This window comes from Heliangelus exortis, chromosome 3, assembly GCF_036169615.1.
Source record: "Heliangelus exortis chromosome 3, bHelExo1.hap1, whole genome shotgun sequence".
NCBI classification, from domain to species: domain Eukaryota; kingdom Metazoa; phylum Chordata; class Aves; order Apodiformes; family Trochilidae; genus Heliangelus; species Heliangelus exortis.
Genome location: NC_092424.1, coordinates 43946511 through 43967621, shown reverse-complemented (window position 1 = coordinate 43967621; position 21111 = coordinate 43946511). Strand labels below are relative to the sequence as shown.

Here is a 21111-nt window from a genome sequence, read left to right as displayed (position 1 = left end):
TAGTTGCATTGAAATGAAATTTATTTGGGCATAAAAGATGACAACTCCTTTTCATGGCCTTTTACTGTATTTTTGCTGTGGCTGGTCATATGCTTTTATCTAAAGCTTTGTTCTTTGCAGTGGAAAAAAAATCAGAGTGTGATTTACAAGTGTGATAGAGTTTTCAGTGAAAATAAAAATTTCACATAATACTTAGTGCTAATCAGGAAATGGGATTTTGTGATGGCAAAGCTCTATGCTTTGCTTGAACTCTTGTTGCCAGTGATGGACTGCAGGGTTTGTACTGCAGCACAGTAAACGTTCCTTTTGTGCTTTGCTCTGTGGCATGGGTACTAGTGAGTCTTTCTCCTTTGTCTTGAGGATCAGTCTGTATCTGTGGTAGCAGCTCAAATGTAATTCCCATGGCAGGACTTGGGCAAGTGACTGTTACAGGAGGAAGCTGGTGTGGGCTTCTGGAGCTGCCCTTGCTGGGGCATCCTTGGACACAACTGGATGGGGCCAGAGGGTCTGGAGTGGCACTGGGAAACTGGAGGTAACTGAAAAATGGCTCAGCTGAAAGCACATCTCTGAATGGTGCTTGGGAAGGGAAAACATGTAGGGCTTGTTAGCATGGTGAGAATGCAAAGCGTAGCCCAAGGAGCCAGAGAACTTTTGTTGTGATCAAAGGACAGCTGATAGTTTGAGAAGATTAGGAGTGAGAACAAAGGAGTAGTGTTTGATTTAACCGTTCTTTTGGCAACTTTAAAATAGGGCCAGAGCAGAAAATAACCCTTGGCTAATCTGGTCCTGTGGCACTGGCTGATCTCCCCACAGGCAAGGCAGTAAAGTGGCCAGGGAGCCAGCCACGGCAGTGCTGGTGAGATGGGAGGGCACATGTTCTCCAGGTGCTTTTGGCAGAGCCCACCCTGCTCGTGGGGCTGCAGCCGTGGGATCTGCCAGTGCCGATATTAAGTACTTTAAATTTTCCCCTCAAAACCCAGAAATCTTTAATGCTATGTAATTATAAAATAGAAAATTAGAGGCAGTAAGGGCCTATTAAGCCATGTTTCCTCCTCTGCCTGCAGGGGTTTGTTCCAGGGGAAACGAGGTGATGTAAAAGTGGGAATTCAACCAATTATTTCCCTAATGTTTCAGTTCAGCCCTTTCTGACAGTGAGGCACACTGGATCAGCTTTCTCTGTAAGCCCTACGAATGGGTTATCATGTTTCATTCTCAAATCATCTGCAAGGCAGATTTACGTCTTTCTATCTCTGAGCAAAGTGGGAAATGTAAACCTCTCCCAGCACCGCGGGGGAATATTCTGGAGGGGAGGAAGAGCTATGAGCATCCCGATGTTGATTGCTGGGGAGAGCTCATTCCATGGCATGCGACCTTCGGCTCGAGTCAAGCGTCGCAGCCGGGGGCTGTGTCTCCTTCTGGCTGGTGACGATGGGCTCCGCCGCTCTCACTGCACACGAAGGATGAGGCGAGGGCTGGGGCGGTGCCAGTTCTCCGTGATGTAATGCGGACTCCCGCAGCGGAGGGGCAGCCGCAGGGCTCCCCGGGCCGTTCCTACACGCCTCGGGGAGGCAGCGTCCGGGATGCGAACGCGAGTCCCGGTGCGGGGCTGTGGGAGGCCCGGGCGGGCTCTCCCCGGGGCAGCCCCCGCCGGGAGGAAAATGGCGCTTGTGCGGCAGGTGGCGCTCGCAAACCGCGCGGCGACAGCGCTCCCCCCCCAGATCCCCCTTCCCCCCCCTTCCCCCTCTTTTCTCCCCCCCGTTCCTGCCCCGCCCGCGCGGGCCCGCACGTGGCGCGCGCCCCGGTGAAAAGGCGCGAGCCGCCCCGCGGCCGCCACTAGCGCCGGCAGCGCGCGACCCGCTCCACCGGCTGCAGCGGAACCGGGCCCCGCGTCCCAGACCGGCCCGCCCGCCCTCCGTCATGGTGCACCGCATCGGGACTCCGCATCCTGCCCGTCCGGCGCGTCAGCATCCCTCAGCCGAGGGGCGGCGGTCACCGTGAGAGGCGCCTCTTGCAGGGCCGGGCAGCCCCGGCGCCGCAGGGAGGACAAGACGCGCTCCGCTCCCGCTGACCTGTTGAAAGACCGGGCTCATTGGGGTTTCCTTTGTCTTGCGGTTTTTTGTTTTTTTGGGTTTTTTTCTTCTCGACGAGGGAAGTTTGCTCCCCAGACTGTAGCCCGGCTTCCTCCACACCCTTTCCTCCTCCTCCTCTTCCTCCTTTTTTCCAGGATCCGCTGCTTGGGGCCAGAAATTATTTCCCTCGTAACCTGTAGCCCGACCCCAGCCCCCAGCCGTCGCCAGCGCTGGAGCTGGGGGCACCCTCCTGTCTTCCCCACCTCCTCCCGCAGGTCCTGCCCACGGGCTCCGGGCTTGCCCGCTCCCTCGGGGCGGTGGGGCGGCCCCGAGGAGGGCTGTAGCCCCTTGGCGGTGGGGTGTCCCCGGGCTGCCGGGCCGCCACCATGTCGAAAGTGGCAGCGGAAAGTTGTGGGGCGGCGCCGGCCGAGGACTTGTCCAAGGTGTCGGACGAGGAGCTGCTCAAGTGGAGCAAGGAGGAGCTGATCCGCAGCCTCCGCCGAGCCGAGGCTGAGAAGATGAGCGCGATGCTGGACCACAGCAACCTTATCCGCGAGGTGAACCGGCGCCTCCAGCTCCACCTCGGCGAGATCCGCGGCTTGAAGGTAGCGGGGAGGGTAGGGTGGGAAGTTTCTGCCGTGTGTCCGGAGCGAGCTCATCAGGTGGATGGTCTGGGAGGAGCCGTTCCCGAGAATCTCATGGAAAGTGAGCAAGGGCTGGAATGAATAGTGTCTAATCCCGCTTAAAAATCAAGTGCCCGTTTAAGAGATGACCAACGATTCAGCAGGTTGTGGAGCACATGTGTTTGTGTGCTTTGCCCCGGTATGCTCTGGGGTGATGGAAACACTGAAGTCTTGTTACTTTTGTGTTAGACTTCATTGTTTTTTAGTAAGGTGAAATCCTGTCTGAAGTACACGTGAAAGAACAGCGTGTAGAGCTGTAAACATTCAAAAGGTCTTGTATAGCATATGCTGTCTTTTGTCCCTAGTGTAAAATGACTTACTCATCTGTCAGGCAGGCTGGAGAGAGCTGCTCGTTTCCAGGATGCAGTGCAGCCTATGGCAGGTGATGGCAAACCCCAGGGCTTGGTTTCAGCACGATCAGAACTGATCCCTAGTTTCTTGTCTGAAACTATTGACATCTGATAACACATCTCTGAACAAACTGTTTTCCATCGTATATTTCTGCAGACTACAGTGACGGGCAGACCGAGTCTGTAATGACTTATCCCTTCTTAAATTAACTTTTCTGTCGGATGGGAAGCGTAGTCCCTAAAGTCTCCTCTCTAGTTCTGAGAATCGGGAATTAGTGTAACTATTCACGGATAATTAGCCAAATGTAGCACGGACACACATATTAGGGAGCTAGAGAGTTATCTTTAAGTAGGCATGGCTACAAAACATTTTCTGTGTTGTTGCTTTGAGATATGACATTCTTTTTAGGAAATTACTTCAGTGAGGTGAGGCTTGGGGAGAGGACAGACAGGGATGCCGTATGGGCTTTGCATAGTTATGCTAGAGTGCATTAGAAGAGGTTTTGACTTGTAGAATAGCTTTCCATAGCTAAATTACTGAGAAAGTGTTTTTGATAATAGTGTGGCATAAAAAGAAATACTATTGCTGTCTCCCAGATTTTCTTGTGCTGCAAAATGTGTCTTGTTTCTTTGTATCTTTTTGATGGTATATCAGTGTATTAAATTTTCAATGTAAGTTAAATTACAACAATAGTATAATTTTCCCAGTTACGTGCAAAGTTGTTGTGAAATCATATGGATTTATGCATTTTCCAGATAAGTAACAAAACACACCAAGATGTGTAGGAAGGAATGATTCCTTAGGTGATGTTTAACTTCCACCTTTTGTTCACATGCCTCAGCTGGAACTTTTTAAAGGAATTTGGGAGAATGAGGTTTTGACCTCTACAGTTCTGTCTGGGCATCTGCTTCCATTGTCCTCTGTGAAATGACTGGTCCCTGAGTCACACTGACCAGCTGCACCTGGTTTGGGTGGATGGGTGCCTCCTGCTTCTGGCTGAGGCTTCACCTCAAATTTTATTTCAATGGGGTAATTTTCAATATCTCTCAGCAGCACAGATTTTTAAGGATACCTTGTAGCTTAATTGAGATTTCTCCTTTGTCAAATACGAGTTGAAATTGGTCAAGTTACTTTGAGGCAAAGATCAGACAAGCACATGCGTGTACACAAATCCAATGGAGTTGCAGAAGCTTCTGTTTCTTAAGAAACAATTCTAAAATGCTTTTTCCCATAAGGTTATATTTCTGACAGTTGTGTCTAATCTCTATTTCTAATATCATCCATAAGAAAAAAACCCATTAATAATTAGATAAGAGATAAATATGGTCACAAACAAGTTAGGAAGATAAAATACTGGAAGTGTTTTCTTTGGCATATTATTCTGTTGTGGTAATAGCTTGAACATTTCACCTTCAGACTTCCTCACTTAAAGAATGGCATGGAATAATATACGTCACTTTCTTAGTAGTGAAAAGTATATTAAAGCAGATTATTTTATTTTAGAGTGGTTGAGGCAATTCTGATTAAAGGATGAATGACAAGGTTCTTTTATGCAGCTCTGAAACAAAATCAAACAACCCCCAAATATTTTAATTCTCTGAAAGGTTCATTTTTATATGTGAATATGCTTTAGGGAATAGAGAGCATATGTGTTAGTAATTAATTATTAAAGTGAGATTACAATTTCTGATATATCTTGCAGTTCTATTCAGCAGATGAATATTTCTCAGGGGAGTGAGATCATCGTGAGAGCGCTTATGATCTTTGCCCAGCTTGGGAGCTAATTTATTCTGATATTTAGCATGAAAATTAATTAGTAAGTGAAACTTTTATGCTGTATCGGAAGTTAGTCTTTGAACCCTTTGAGATTAGCTCCATGTTATAGCCACATTTACGGGACTGCAGTTTAGTTTATTTGCACATGCAACTATTAGTACCTCACTTGAGTGTTTGGATGATGGGTTGCATAATGGTAATGACATAATCTTAATTCTTTCAGACACTTCTCTATCATGATTATCTTTCTTTTTAAGGATATCAACCAGAAGCTGCAAGAAGATAACCAAGAATTAAGAGACCTTTGCTGCTTTCTTGATGATGACAGGCAGAAGGGCAAGAAAGTGTCCCGTGAATGGCAGAGACTGGGCCGATTCAGTGCTAGTATTATGCACAAAGAGGTCGCTTTATACTTACAGAAGCTGAAGGAACTGGAGGTGCGACAAGAAGAAGTGGTTAAGGAAAACCTGGAGCTGAAAGAATTGTGTGTGTTGCTGGATGAGGAAAAGAGTGGTGGAGCAGGCAGCCGGAGCTCTATCGACAGCCAAATCAGCCTGTGCCAGCTGACCACAACGAGTACTTACATTAGAGATGTTGGGGATGGGAGCAGTACTTCCAGCACAGGAAGTACAGACAGTCCCGACCATCATAAACATCATCCAAGTACTAGTCCAGAGCATCTTCAAAAAACTCGGGGTGAAGGAAGCCCTGAGCACCAGAAACACAGGAGTATCAGCCCAGAACACCTGCAGAAGCCTAGGAGTTCTGGAAGTCCTGATCATCACCTGAAAGGACCAAGTCCAGAACATCACAAAACCCTTGTCAAAGCACCTGAACAACAAAAGCACAGCAGCAGCAGCCCAGAAACTCTCCCAAAGCACATTTTGAGTAGTAGTCCTGAACACTTTCCAAAGCAGAGGCCGGGTAGTAGCCCTGAGCATCAAAAGCACAGCAGTGGCAGCCCAGATCATCTTCAAAAGCACACGCCAAGTGGAAGTACAGAACATCTCCACAAAGTGAGGGGTACGAGCCCTGAGCATCTCAAACAACACTATGGAGGAAGCCCAGAGCATCTCAAACATCTCAGTGGGGGCAGCAGAGAAGGTACCCTCAGGAGACAAGTAACAGATGACCTGTCACCTCACCACAGAAGTATATACAATGGAATGAACGGTGGGTCGATACATTTAATGAAAACTCACTTTGCAAATTACTAAGGTAGTTTCAGTGCTGTTCCATCTGTTTCTGGAAAAGGAATAATGCTTTAGGTGAAAAGAAATGTACCAAGTCTGGTGTCAGTCTTGATTCCTTAAGCAAGTGAATCAATTGGAGCATACCTATTAGTCCATCCAGCAGGTATTGGGTAGGCCAAAAAAAGAGAGCAAAAGTGTCTTGGCATAAGGTATGGAGAAGTAACTCGTGACCTTGATCCTGCTCAGTGGCTGGTAGATATAAACTGTTTGTCCCTGGGTAGATTTCTTTTTACATCTGAGAGGAATTACGTATGTTTCTTGTCCTCCCTATATTTGAGTCAGCAGAATGGAGTTGAATGTCTCCGGTTTCATTTCCACCTTCCTAATTTTGTCTGTAGCTTTAAAATTTTTTTTTTAATTCTTGTCTCTTACTGGAAGGCTTCTTGGATCCCTTTCCATAAACTTTGGAGAAGACCCCAGTTGAAGAGCTAGGCTCGGTATAAATTAATCTGATAGCTCCTAAAGCTTTTCAAAGCCTAGAGTTTGCATGTGTTTAATTACAGCAAAGTAAAAATTGATGTTCAATTGCTTATGATGTTCATCAGTTCAGTCATTGGTTACGTAGAAAGGTGATTGCAGGTTTTAAGTATGCATTTTTAAAACTCATGCGCAGATAGAGGTATGGTTTTCCTACTCCCAACATGGTGAGCTTTCTGATTTTTTTGTGTGTCCAAATAGTCCTGTTAAGAACTCAGCCATATTATTCCTAGGGCAAGGAAAAAAGCTGTAACTTTAAACCTGAGTTGACTGTCTTTGTACTAAGTATTTCAACTATCTGCAGTTTGGACTGGGGCCACAAGATGCTGGGGAGGGGAGCTGGTGATTTGGGAGTGTTTATTGACTTTAATCAGAACTTTTTCTGTCCTACACTTCATATAACCATTTTTGCAGATGACCTCTCTCTACAGTTGATTGTCAAACCTCTCCGTTCATATTTATATAATTTGATGAAAGTATGAGCTTCAATTCTGACATTCATCTGACCTTGGTCAGTGGTAAAGCTTGACAGATTTGTTCTGCAGAAGTGGCCTTAAACTTCAGGAAAATAACTTGGCCTTCACAGCAAGGCTGAATCATTTGAACTTTTTTGTTTTGATTTTGCCAGCTGCTGTAGAGCTCTGGAGAACAGTTAACACTGAAGTGGTAAAAGTGTTGACCATTCTCACTTGTTACTGTTGTGAAAGTAATGTTTTAATCTTTATGTGTGTGTTCTGTGTATATAGGAACCTGCCAGTCATGTATAGGTAGTGAACTGAGCATTGAATTGTAAGGAAGTTCCTAATTTTCTGCATCTGCTGCAAGGAATGGTGAAATTGTGAAAACAGAAGTTAGAAGTGGCTTGGAAACCTGGCTTTAAGCTCTGATGAACAATATTAAAAGATACTATTTTATATACTTATCCCAAAATCATGTTAGTATACCATATCGTGTTGGTGGCATCTAGTTTGTTTTCAAGATTGGAATATATCTAGCTAGTAGATACTTGGTCTCACATCTGTGTGATTATTATGTACCTTCTGTCTTATTACTATACTTGTTGACGTCATTTGAGCTGCAAGAGTGAAGTGTTTGTGGCCCTAAGTGATGAACAGCAAAGACATCTTGTGATTCCTTTGTAAACAAATAAATAATCAGAATTTACCAGGCTCAGTACAAGCCTGTGCCATCTTCCTTGGTCTCTGAATCAGGTTTGAGAGAAGAAGGTATTCTGGATGCCAAACCTCATTCTAAAAATTACTGTGCCATCTACTTGTGCTAACTGGAAGATATGTTTGTGAACAGCCTGGCTATTCCTGTTGAAATGAGAGCTTCCGTATGCAACCAACAGTTCCCGTTTACCTGGAATGCTGGTCTTGTCAGCACTTGGGTGACCACAGGGAAGCTATGTATTCAGTAGCTTACAGTTTCCTTAGTACCAGAACTTGGACTGTATGGAGAGAGACACAAAAAAAAAAAAAAAAAAAAAGACACATTGCAAAGGGAACAGAGTTAGAGTATTTGCAGGTTTCTGACAAATTCTGAAGCTAAAGTTAAAGCAGTTGCAATATAACATTGCAATGCTAGCAGAAATACGATGTGTAGTAGTACTCTGCTTTACAGCATATTGTGTATGCATTAATCATTTGGGCTTCATGAATATTTTAAGTTGTCATGAGGTATGCGGGAAGTTGCGTCAGTCTGAAGCAGTCTTTGGTCCGTAGGCACAGCTGAAGGAATAAAGGATGAGGTGATAACATTTTCTTTCATAGTTCTTCTCATTTTCTGTGCTCAAAGGTTTGATCTTGGTATTTTTTCTTGTATGACATGTCAGCTTTCATTTATAAGATTTATAAAGCTTAAAAAAATTACTTCAGGGTACTCCTACATGTTTTTCTCAAATGATTTTCCTTAACCTCTGGAGTGACAGAAAATGAGACATGAGAGCTAAATTTGTCTTGATGTTTGTTAATTGAAAAAATATATTTCATTTTGAAGACTCTAACCAAATAAACTGTGATAACAATCTTTTGCTGTGATCACACCTAAACATTCCGGGTAATGAGTACAGAGGTATTGGGGATAGAAAGATTGTTGAAATTAGAAGAGAAAATTCCAACAGTAGAAACCTTTTAAAGAGAACATTTATGCAACCTAGAATATTACATGACAGTTCAACTCTGACACAAATACTCGGGGTCTAAGTGCCTATATATAAACTAATGTGCTTTCAGCATTTGCAGTCTAAGTGGTGGTTTTTATTCTAAGCAATTTATTGTAAACTTTCTATTTTAAGAAGTCCTTTGTTTTAGCCTGGGCTTTGACTTTTGTGTGAAAGGAAAGTATCAAGCTTTCATATGTGCTTTTTGCTTCCTGCTGAGGTTATTAATGAAGAGAAGCAAAACTGCTGACTAACACTGTACATACTGCTGGAGGTGTGAGGATTCTTAAAGAACAAATGCAACAGAACCTCTCCTTGAGCAAAGGCATTTGTAGATGAAATGGAGACTCAGCTTACATTTTGAACTGTTTCTGCTATAAATGTTCTTATAAGGAAAATAAAATTGGAAAATACTGCACTGAGTAAAAAGAGAAAACTGCAGTATGACATCAGAGAGAAAAAATTTCTGCTTATGTTACTGAGTTAACTGATACACTCTTGGTGGAAATAGGTTGCATCCTGCTGGCCAAGCAGTGACATGGTGTCATGTTTTGATTTAGGCTTGCTTATGTGTTATGTTTCTTTACTCTGAAGTGGAAATAATTTGCCTGTCAGTATTAGCAGTGTACAATACTTGGTTTGCAAATTGAGCCTTCTTGATGGCACCCGCTGCTGTGTATCTGCCACTGGGAGCCTGATGCAGCATTTACTTACTCTTGAGAGTAATCTGTTGTATAAACAGGTTTATACAGGACTGATAGATTTTTTTGCCACCCACTATGAAATACTATTTATTTCAGAACTTGCTTTATCTTAAGGGGGGGGGTTGTGCAACTTGATATTAGTTGGAGTTGCCCTATTGAATTCCATAGGTTTTATGTCAAACTTGCAAATTAGTTTTAGCTATTGCACGTGGTAAGAGGACTGGGGCATCATATGTAGATATGTACCTGACTGGAGCATGCTGCATTTGTTGCCAAACTCTTTCTGTGGAGTCATTTTTCAGGTTGAAAATGTGGCTTGTAATACCAAAACAATGAACCTACTAGAAACTCGTGTTGTAGGGCTTTTGGGAGAAGTTTGTGCATATCCAACCCAGTTTTGGTTTGAATGTTTTAGTATAGGTGAATAATGCTTCCAGCAGAACTACTGAGGTGTTAAAGGGATGACTGATGCCACTCAGTAAATAGAAACTTACCATGCTTCAGTTACATACAGTTACAGCCCTCTGATTGCTGAAAAGTTCAGGGACTGACCAAAGGTTTGCCTCTGTCTATATCTGATGCTTGCTAGGCAGTGGTACTGCATGTTATGGTGGGAAGTATGGGTATGAACAACCTCTCTTGTTACAGGACTGTCAATACACCACAGCCATGTGTGAAACACTGTATCTTCTGTGCAGTCACGGCTTTCAAAGTTTATAGTCTTTCCTTTTTTCCTTAGGCTGTATGTCCTGCTACACAGATGACTTTGTTTTGCATTAAGGACTTGATACTATTTCGTTCTTTCTTCAATGAAAGCAATAACACTTCCACTGAAACATTCAGAGTGTGGTATATGGGTGTATTCTATTTAAACCATCACCAGTATACCACGTGCCTTTTAGAGCAGGGTCTGTGTTAGTCTGTGATATGTGTGTGTGTGTTTCAAGGTGGGAGGGAACTGGTGATGATGGTGCAGCTGCTGCAGTGAATCAGTTCCTCATTGTCCCTGTTGGTGTGATGGGTAACGGGGACACAGAAGTGATGCTACAGCCTATTCCTCTAGACCTGTGACTGGTGCCCTTACTTTCCAAGCATTTAACCAGTATGAAGTGAGTGTTTAGCAGCTCTGCTTGCTGCCTGATTAACTTGAGCTGCGTGGCCATATCTCTTGTTCTGAGTGGCTGTTGGAACTTCACTGACACTTGACCACAGACCTCCAGAAGTGAAAGGCTAACAATGAATCACAGGATCATTATTGGCAGTGTCTTGGCAGACGCCCTGCAAGCCGGTGCTTGTGTGCATCTCCTGACTTTACATCTGCGATGAATCTGACACACTGATTTTGTTTTGTTTTGTTTTTATTTCATTGTATTTTTTTTAAATAGTGTATTTTCTGATTAGTGAGTGGGAGTTTGTGTCAGTGTGTACCGAAGACAGTAGAAAAGTTCATTTTTCATGTTTACTGGGTCAAGGCGCAAGATGTTTGCCTTCACCTCTGAGAGCTCATCAGGAGCTTGCATAGATGTTCGTATTGTCTGCTTGAAGTCTGCAGGCAGTTTTTTTATTTTATTTTTTTAGTGCCAGAATGTAGAGTCATGTTAAAGCCTTGTCTGAGTCCTTGCTTGGAGAGAGCCCCTTTAACATTAGGACAGAACCTAATGTAGTGTTGTCCTTTGCACAGCTTTTTGAGTTAGAGTGTTAGGCTTTATAATAGGAAAATGCATTTTTTAAAATATTATGGTGAGTAAACTGTTGAATCCTTTGAACTCTGGCAGTTATAATTCAGAGTTAGATATTATAATAACTCTTGGTAAGGGCTGCATGCTTAAGAATTTCAGCCTTGCAAGGTATATTATGAGATATACTAGTAATAAGAGTAATCTGTTTGGAGGAAATTATTTACAGAAATATACTTTGAGGGGAAGGATAGCTACTAAAGTAGTCTTTAAAAGAATAATTCTACTAGTCTGTGCACATTTAGTGTTTTTGTAAATTTTTAAATTGTTTTTAGTACTTTTAATTCTGTGAGATAGAAAAAAAAAGGAGTTGGGCTCATGATTTGAGAACTGGCTGTGTGCATTTGGTATCCAGAGTGAAAATATTTGCACATTTATCGATTGTTAATGGGAAAGCTGCTATCTGGAGCTAGGCTGTCTTAAAAAATGAACAGTTATGTGAAGGCTGAGAATAACAGTCTCAGTTCAACTTGGCAGTTCTGTTATAAAACTTCTGGCATATTTGCATTGTTTCTTGACATTCCTGAGGAGAGGAAGGACCCAGCATTGTTGCGCATGTTTCTATAATCCTTTAATTTTTACTTGCAGGATTTGTGTGAACTTTGTGTTGAATTATTGCGAATATTTTGTCAGGTTACAGAGGGGAAAAATAGTGACAAGGCTTGTAATACTGATTTGTAAAAGTCCATATAATATTAATTGGTTATTTAGACTAACCAAACACAGTAGTATTCAAGTACTGTCAAGAGTTAAGTGTTCTGAGTTCAAATGCACAGTGAGCCATGTGGTAAGCAACAATATTGAATGTCTTCTGCAGGTCTCTGTTTTGGCACTTCCTCAAGGCTACCTAAATTATTCCAGAGATTTTATGCATCTTAATAGCAAACTTCTCGAACAAAATCAATATTGAGATACCACCTTCAAAAGTTTGACTTCAAAACTCACTAGATTTCTTTCCCTGAGTCTCAAATTCCTGTAAATTGTGGAACTTTGCCTTGATTAATGCTTTGTGTAGGCTTTTGTAGTGTGTACTTGTGAATTGGATTAGAACAAAATATGTGGTGTGTATATATAATATATATATATAATATATGCTTTTTACAAATGTTCCAGGGCTGATTCATCACTGTGCAGCTTACATTGATGTGAAATTGAGATAAGCCTGGAAAAAGCATTGATAGGTGACCTACATCCCCTCTTGGTTTCTGAGTCTATTTTTGTTTTACAGTGGATAAATCTTAATGATTTTAAAAATCAATTTTATGATTTTGTGGCCTGAAAACATTACTGATAACATTAAGATGAGCCTCTAAAAATACTTATCGATTATGAGAGAGAAAAAGAACATTTCACTGAATGCAGCTCAATATATCAAGCACAAGCATATGAATGTGATGAAGTAGGAACTGAAAATTGGCATAGATCCTTCCAAGTATTTGAGCACTTTACTCCTCATTGGCATCTGTCTTGCACTGAAATTGGATGCCCAGACAGGGGCAAGATGCTTAAATATCCCTGCTCTTGCAGTGCTCTGAATGAAGTAGTTTGCCTGTTATTGTCAGTCATCTTGCTTGCTTTAGCAACCCTTTTAGGGTTTTTTTTTGTGACCTGAAGTTAAAATTTTAATTTCGGGTCTTTGCAATATCATAAAGCCCATAAAGAAAACTTGAAAGCAAATTGCTCCAACCATGTTTTTTTTCCTAACCAGCTTTCCAACTACCAAGACCAAATGTTCTGCAGTCTTAACTAAGCAGCAGAACATAGCAGAATCTGCCTCCTCCGGCTACAGGTGCTAAGAACTTTGTTTTATTCCTTGTTGTTGGAACTTGACACCTGATCTATACTCTAATCAGTAATGGTGAATGCTGTGCTTTGACCGCTTGCGACCATAGCATGTGCAAATATTTTGGAGAACTAGGAGGACAAAGCCATTCTGAACATATTAAATTAAATCCTAATTTCAGCATTCAGGCATTGGTATTTGTGTAAAATGCCTTCTCTGTGAATAGAATAAAATGGAAAGGTTTTGTAAACTTCGAGAGTGTACTGAAACATTGTGTTGTTCAGAGTGTTAAAAATTAGTTGCTGGATTGTCTGACAGCACGGAAGTGACTGATCAGACTACCTCAGAAGCTTGCATCACAGAGTTTTTATCTTCACGAGTCATTCCATCAGCCTCATTTGGTCAAGAATGTGCTGGATAGTTCTAACTCCTCTTACTGATCATGCTTCTGCAAGTACAGCAAGTTGTTGATCCATGGATTACTGAAAAGATACTTGAAGTCAAAAAAGAGTTGTAGCACAAAAGAACTTGTTTTGACCCTCTTTCATAGTAACTCTGCAATAATCCAAATGAAACAAAGTTTATTGTTCTTGAATGACAAGTCAACACTTAGCATTTGCCACCTGGCAATGTGCATTTCAGTCACTGAAGCCAAGAGTCAAGTTTCCTGGGCCACATACTTTTTTCTACCTCTGTTTCTTGGTAGTGTATTTATTTTCTTAGCTAACAAAATTGACAGAGTCAATTCCAATATCAGCTTGGAAAATGAATATTTGAAGGATTAGTGTAGAATGTTTGCATGAGAAATAATTTGTTTGCTTTGAGAGCGAAAGATCTGTTGAATTTATTAAGATCTGTATTTCAAATGAAGTAAACCTTGGCTCTGTCTGTTTTGTGCTTGGTAGAGATGCACTGAGCAGGTGTATTTTTTTAGTAAATTGATGTTAAATGTCAGTCTTGCTTACCACTGAAACCTAATGTGAAATTTTGGGATATTCACTGTCCTTGTTCTAGAAGAAACAGGGTGTTGACTGTGAAGATGCAATCAAGTGATGCTCACCCTCGAATGTGACATTTTTAATTAAGTGCTTTTAATACCCCCAAAATCTTGTTAAATTTTATCTAATTTGTTCTTGCAGTGCTACTCAAATACATCATGATGTATAGTAAGCAAGAGGCTCTTGGAACTTGTGGGAAAGGATCTGTAATGAAAGATGAAAGCAGTAGATTTTCACTGCTCAGTGAGAAAAATCCAGATAAAGTTTGTATTCTGTTTATCAAGGAATGCTGTTTCCCAGGGCACCAGAAGAACTTTAACTCCAAATACTGAGACTCACTGATAATCTGTTTTTTACTGATCAGTGTAATGTTCGAGTACCTCAGGAGTGTAAATTGTTTTGCTAGTTAGGTGATGAAAAACCAGCCAGTTGGTTTACTCATCCAGCTAGCATGGCTGTTTGACAGGTGGTTACTAAATACTAAAGTTGTGTCCCATTATATCTGGTGAAACAAATATTTTGAGAGACACTTTCTTCCCTGCTTCAGAGGTCTGATCAGGAATCTGAAGAAGATAAAGCAAAGAATGTTCTCAGTTTCAGCCACATCCAAGACATTTGTTGAGTATCTAAAGGAATATATTTCAACAAACATAGTTTTCTCTGTTTTAGTGCTGTAAACCAGAAATACCTTTTTGGCCTACATATTGCAGGCCCAGTTCTCTGCTTCATGTAACTATCATCCCTTTAGTAATCCAGTGTGTTTCTGATTCAGAGGTCAAGCCAGCTGCAAATCTGGGGAGGTCCAGGAATGGGTGAGGTTGTAGACCTTGGCTTGGTTTGATGCTGACTAAGCTGTCATCTGCAGGCCTGTCTGCTTTCAATTTCATCAGTACTTACCCTCCACACCATCCAAGATGTAGCCTGGTAGCAGCAAACCAGTCAGCTGGGCTAGAGGCTGGCTTACTGGAGGTGGGAGACTTGGGTGATAGTCAGATAAGGCTTGGTAGAAATTTAATTGCATACAAGTTTGCTAACATCTGTTCCCCTAAGGTGGGGAGTGCTCTGGTGGGGAGATCTGAGCACCATTTGCTCTCTTCAAAGTCAAGGTGTCCCAGTGCTAAGGGGCTCTTTTCACTGTCTGCTACTGCATCACTGCAGTGGAGTTACCAGATCTCATACCCTGCTGTCTCGCTCTGGTTTCGGGACCACGTGTTTTTACTTGTATATTGTGTGGAAAGTCAGAAAAAAATGGCTTTGTGTAGTTGAGATCTTGATGTGCCTCGTGAGCCATGGATGTGTTGTTAAGCTGAGTAAACTTGTACACCTGGTAGTAGTGCCCTGTTATTACTTTGAACTTTCTATCTGTAGTTCTCAAAACAATTTACCAGGGAAGCAAATACTGTGACTGACATATTGTGCATGAAGAATGTTGGGCTAAACAAAAGACAGGATTAATCAGACACTAAGCTTCAAGTTTCCTGGGTCGTAGCTACTGATTATTTCTGTGTATCACACCCCTTTTGTAACAGTTTTTTTTCTTTTATAAGTCTGCTTTGAGTGTGGTGTAAAAATTGGGGCCGAGGTTACTCGCATGCCTACCTTGATGAACATTTAGCTTCATACTAACATTGTCAATGTGTTTCCTTTCAAAATCAACTTTTAGGGCAACATTTCTTTCCTTCCTGAGTTTCCTGAGTTATGCTAACCAAGTCAGTGGGGAACAAAGCTATTTTTAATTATATTTTGTTTGTGTACAGCAGGCATATTAGAAGTCGTTAATGTTCCTTTTCCATTTACAGGGTGCTCAAAAGTTTTTTTGCACATAGAGAAAGTAATTTACAATGAATACAAACATGAAGTGAAACTTCATGGAGCTGTATTTTTCTGCCTTGCTTCTCATGGCTTGTTTTTAATGTTGCAGTATAGTTGCGTGACTACAGTTGTCTTCATGTGAGAATTCAAGATGCTGGAATCAGAGATATGGTCTAGCAGCTGTGGGTTTCACACTGCTAACTGGTAAAAGGAGTATTCATCATTCATTAGAATAAAATTTAAAAATAAATTTATATGCGTAAAAAATGAGAACGTTATTTTGTCAAGATGGTAATTTGGCTCTTAATACCAATCAATAGTGTGGCATGTTGTCAATACACCAGGGAAGAGGAGAAGTGGGGCTTAGCAGATATAAATCTCTGAGTCTCAGGCTGAACATCTGTGGGACTTGGCGGATGTGGAAGATAGGAACTTCATGAACTTGTGTCCTTTGAGGTTTTTTGGCTGAATGCCAGTAGATTCACTTCTAGCAGGTAGGTTGTTGCTGCCACTATCTATCAAATACAGCAGTATAAAACGCTTACTTAAAGCTATGTGAAGCAGTGGCTGTGTTTGAAGGAAGACTGGGTAAAGGCTCTCACTGTCTGCCAAAATACAGAGGTTTTCCAATAAAAAAGTCATTGCTGCGAAGTAATTTCTTAAAATGTTTGTGAATGGCACTGATCAGAATTCAGTCCAGGATTGTAAAGCTTCAGAGTAATGTGTACTCAGTGGGCAATCAGGCTTTGACATTCAAAAATGACAGCCTAAACATTTCCAGTCAGTGGTACGTGATGACAGGACTACAGTAACAATTCTTGTTATGAGTAGAAAGTTGCTGCAATTACAGCAGTTTCCTGCCGTGCAGGGCACAGAGTTTTTAATGGCACTTCTTATGATGAAATGTGGCCTGAGTGCAATTTGATGCTTCAAACCTGTGCAGAGATTGAAGAGACATTGGTGCTGTTACTATTTTAATCTTACTTACAAACTGGAGCAAACACCAGGTTGTGTGTCCTGAGCATGATTTAGCAACCTGTTAGTCTTTTAATTATCTCTTTCCTAATTAGATTGCTCTAATTATTTGGTACTTGAAAACTGGTGCATGTTTTTACGTTCTCAGGGCAGTAGCTTTTGAAAAAAAAATTCGTTGCTTTTCATTTTACAGAGATTTTGTCTTTCATGGTCAAGTATAGGAACATATGGTGCTACTTCTGGAGTAGCACTTGTCTAAATATCTTTGCTTGTAAAATTTTCTGCAGAGCCATATAATTTCCTCCTGTGAAAACATTCCTTATATGTTTAACCAATTTTATAACTATGGCATGGGATTATCAGGTTTTTGTTGTGCAATTTTACTGGATATAGGTCAAGGAATTAAACTGTGAACCCTGAATAAGAACAGTAAACAGTAAGTAGTTAGAAATGCAGAGACTAGTAAGAAATGTAATAGTGAGAATTGTGTAAAACAATAGTTTATCAAAACATTTGACAGAGTTTGAAAGAGGAAAAATAGTAATTTTATTTCTATCTTGAACTCTTGGAATGTCACTGACAGTAAGAATGAAATCCTCTAACACAACGTCCAGGATACTCACATGGTGACTGGTTACATCTCATGTTTTATGTTCAGTTTAGTGAACACTCTTTCCAAGTGATGGTATTTCTTCTGCCTGAGCTGTGCAAAGCTCGAGGCATGAACATGGATTTAAAAATGTAAAATATCAGCACTTTCATCTATATACAATGAAAGGAAACTGAGAATGTTTCTGAGACTGCAGGATTTGGCATTGCTAGAAAAATTAGAGGAGCAGAATAACCTGAATATTTTTGTATACTTTTGTCTACATTTTTAGGCTGTTACCCAGCATGAGAGATGATTAGCAGGAGGCTAATTGGCCTGGTAAATAAACTACTTTAGAAATGAGCAAAAATATTTCTTGCAGGGAATGACACAGATCTAAAACTACTCTTTTTACATAGCAGCAGAAAAGCAAGGATTCTGCTTAACATGATCCTCCTGAGGTAAAGCAGGTTGCCAAGGTATGAGTATGGATAAGTATTCCCTGTATTGCCTGCCAGTACAGGGAATGCTCTGGGCTGTAGGACTGGTGCCAATCTGATATCGGGGTCTTGCTCTGCTCTGTAGCTTCCCAGCAACTACGTGATACAGAAGCCAGCAGCTTGAGAATACCTGAGGATGGAATCAGGCAGACTTCAAAAGACAAGCTGCTAGAAAATATCCTAACACACCTACTAGGAATACGGGCAGCTTGTATTAAACACCTGAGACACCTCTTGCTATTTAGAATAAATGACTGCTTGCCTCTCCTAGACCCTTGTGTACTGTGGTATGGAAATGCATGTGTGTGCAGATATGCACTTCCTGATTTTGCTACTTCTGGAAACTAAATCACTGTGCTGTTATGTGGAGAATACTGATCTAGCTAATGAAATCATCTAGCTCCTTTTGTTTATGCAGGTGGCAGGCTTTATACACTTGCATGTTCTCACTGAGTTCACAGGCTTTTAGAAGCAAGGTTACTGGGATTGTTGGTGTTTTATTTTCTGTTTTGTTTTGTTGATTTTTGTGTCATGGAAATATGAGTTGAGGTTAGAAACTCATATTTCTAATATGAAGGGAACCAGGGGAAGCAGGCAGAAATCTCTTGTTGCCCGTAATGTTCTGATCTGAGGGAAATCTTGCAGCTTGTCTTTCAAGAATTTCTATCTATCCACTGTCAGCTTTCCATAAGATTGATATTTGACATGGAGACTCTCGGTCCAGGTTTCAAGAGAGTAAAAAAAATCACTATGGCCTTTCTCTCCCTGGGGTGCTGCCTTCATCGATCACCCCAGGTCTGGGCTCCTTCCCTCCCTGGAGACTTGATAGGAGCTGCCTCTGCAGCTTGTCTAAGTGGGAAAAGCATGAACACAGAGTTCTCATAACCTAAATACCTTTTACAGCACTGAGGGGTGAAGCATGTTCAGTCTCCAGGAAAGGAGAGAGCAGCTCCACCAGCTGTGCTCAGGGGGCTGGAGCAGGTAGGCACAGAGCTCTCTTCACCAGGGGGTTACAGATAGAGTAGCAAGTACACAATTGGTAGAAGTGGATCCCCTTTCTCTTCACTCCTGAAACTGGGTTCAGAAGCTCATTGCCATCTCCCGGGAGATGTCACTCAGATGTGAAAGTAGTGACGTAGTTGCAATGGGAGGTCTTCGTTGGGGTCTGAGAGTGGAGAGTTATTACTGCAGCTGCTTTAGCAATACTAGCAGTTAATAGTGTAGAAATGCATATTTCTTTTTATATAACCTCTATTCTTCTGCTGGAACTTTCTGTAAAGCAGGACTCTTCTCCTGTGTATTAGAAGGCAGAAGACTTTCATTATTAAACGTGTAATTTTTCAAACAATTCTTCATTAAACCTGGCAGTACAAGAAATCATGTTGTTCAGGGTGTCTGATACACACTTTTAAGTTCAAACTGTGTTGATAAGTAAACTTTAATTAAATGTGGGCTTGGACACTGTGGCTTGCAAAAGAAATGTTATGTAAATCAAAGTAAAAAATATTGTTGACCAGAATCCACACAAAAAAGACAGGTCTGCCCTTGTTGTCTTACACAGCACAAACCCAGCTGAGAGTTGCTGTACTTCTAACCCACAGTGTTGTCACCTTTCCCCCCTGCTGCTTTAATGCATCTCTTAATTAAAGTTTTCTGTTACATTTTAGGGCCTGTTTGCACTTTGGGTGCAATGCAGTAGCGAATAGACTTACTTTATTTACTTAATGGCAAAAGATTAATTCATGTGTTTTCTACCTTTGTGTAGTACAGCTTGTCAGATAAACATGGAAACATAGCCAGAATTGATGTGACTTTTGTAGTTTCAACAGCACCGTGCCTGTTTCCATAAGGGCTGACTTTCACCTGTATCAATACCGAGAGGTAGCACTGAACATCTACCAGTGACTAAAGAGGAGACACTTCTAAAATGTTTGTTTGTCTTTGATTTATTTTTGATAGTGAATGATATATTATTCAGAGTGAGACAGGGATGTAGGAATTCCTTCTGATACTTCCTGTGAGTTCTTGTCTAGCAGATATTTGCCTAGCTCACAGAGTGCTGTCTGACTATGGTGGCATGAAGTTCACAGCTCTGTAAAGCTTCTATAGGTGTCTCTGCTTTAGCACTTGGGAAAAAACTCAGATTAACTGAATGGAGGAAGAATCCAAATATCCATTTTATGTGTTTCCATACATGGCAGCATTTACTAACTTACAGGGTCACTTGTCTTTTTAAAATCAATTAGAAAATGCTCAATCAACTGCACAAATAGGACTATCCATCTGTATGCCTGTTATCCTATCAGATTAATTAAAGTATAATCAGTTTATGAATTTCAGTTAAAAACGCTGCCATGCATTGCTTGATAATAATTTAATTTCATGTTACATAGATATAAGACACTGTATCACTAGCATGTTAAGCTACAAATTTTTGGTCAATCCTTTTGAGTTTTTGTTTGTTTGTTTGTTTTTGTTGGTGTTGTTTTTGAGATTAACAAGAAACTTTGGTAAATAAAGGCAGTAAGTCTGAAAGCTTTCTTGAATAATTTGTAATGCTTAGATTTAGCCTGATGACTGTTTCCAACTATAGCCTCAAATACCTTTAATCACTCAGTTTGTCTAAATGGTAATTCTGATAAATTTAACATGAAAAAATGGTACTGTGGGTGTGAAAACTTTCCTGGAAGGTCACTGAGAAAAGAAATAGATTGTTTTTGAAAAACTGCACAGAGCTAGCATGAAATTGGCTTTCTGTTTCAAAAAAATGTAAACTCTGAGGCAGAGAGCAGAGTGTAATCCAGCACAGGGGCCTGAGGGCTGCCATGCATTGCCAGGGGTTGGGTGAAAAGTTAAAATGTTTATCAGAGAGCATATTTATGTTTCCAATTGTATTGTAAGGTAATACTGCTTCTCAGGAAAACATACAGACATAGGCTAATTCGCATACCCTACCCCCTTCCTTCCTATTCCAGGTCGGACCTAAACCTGGTCATGGGAAATTCTCAATCTTTTTCAAAAGGACTGGCCAAGTGCAATACTGTACAATATTGAATATGATATAATACAATATTGTAGCTATACAAATAAGCTCAATATTGAAATACACAGTCTATTTAAGTATCAACAATGAGAGAGAATATAGAATTAATACAAATGTTGCAAATCTATTACTGTACTGAGGACAGGAAATTAGACTTGCTCTCTGCAATAATTTAATATTATGAAAGCCTGAAACATCCTT

General features: G+C 41.1%; 1 protein-coding gene across 3 annotated transcripts in view; it reads left to right on the top strand.

Annotated features, from left to right (window-relative positions):
- The first annotated feature begins 1760 nt into the window (after positions 1 to 1760).
- Positions 1761 to 21111, top strand: part of CCDC85A (coiled-coil domain containing 85A) — an 82392-nt gene continuing 63041 nt past the window's right edge. For all 3 annotated transcript variants that reach the window (XM_071740367.1, XM_071740366.1, XM_071740365.1), the window contains exons 1-2: positions 1761 to 2674; positions 5137 to 6052. In XM_071740367.1, the coding sequence (XP_071596468.1) occupies positions 2456 to 2674; positions 5137 to 6052 (1135 nt within the window). In that variant the 5' untranslated portion in view covers positions 1761 to 2455. The remainder of the gene's footprint in view (positions 2675 to 5136; positions 6053 to 21111) is intronic.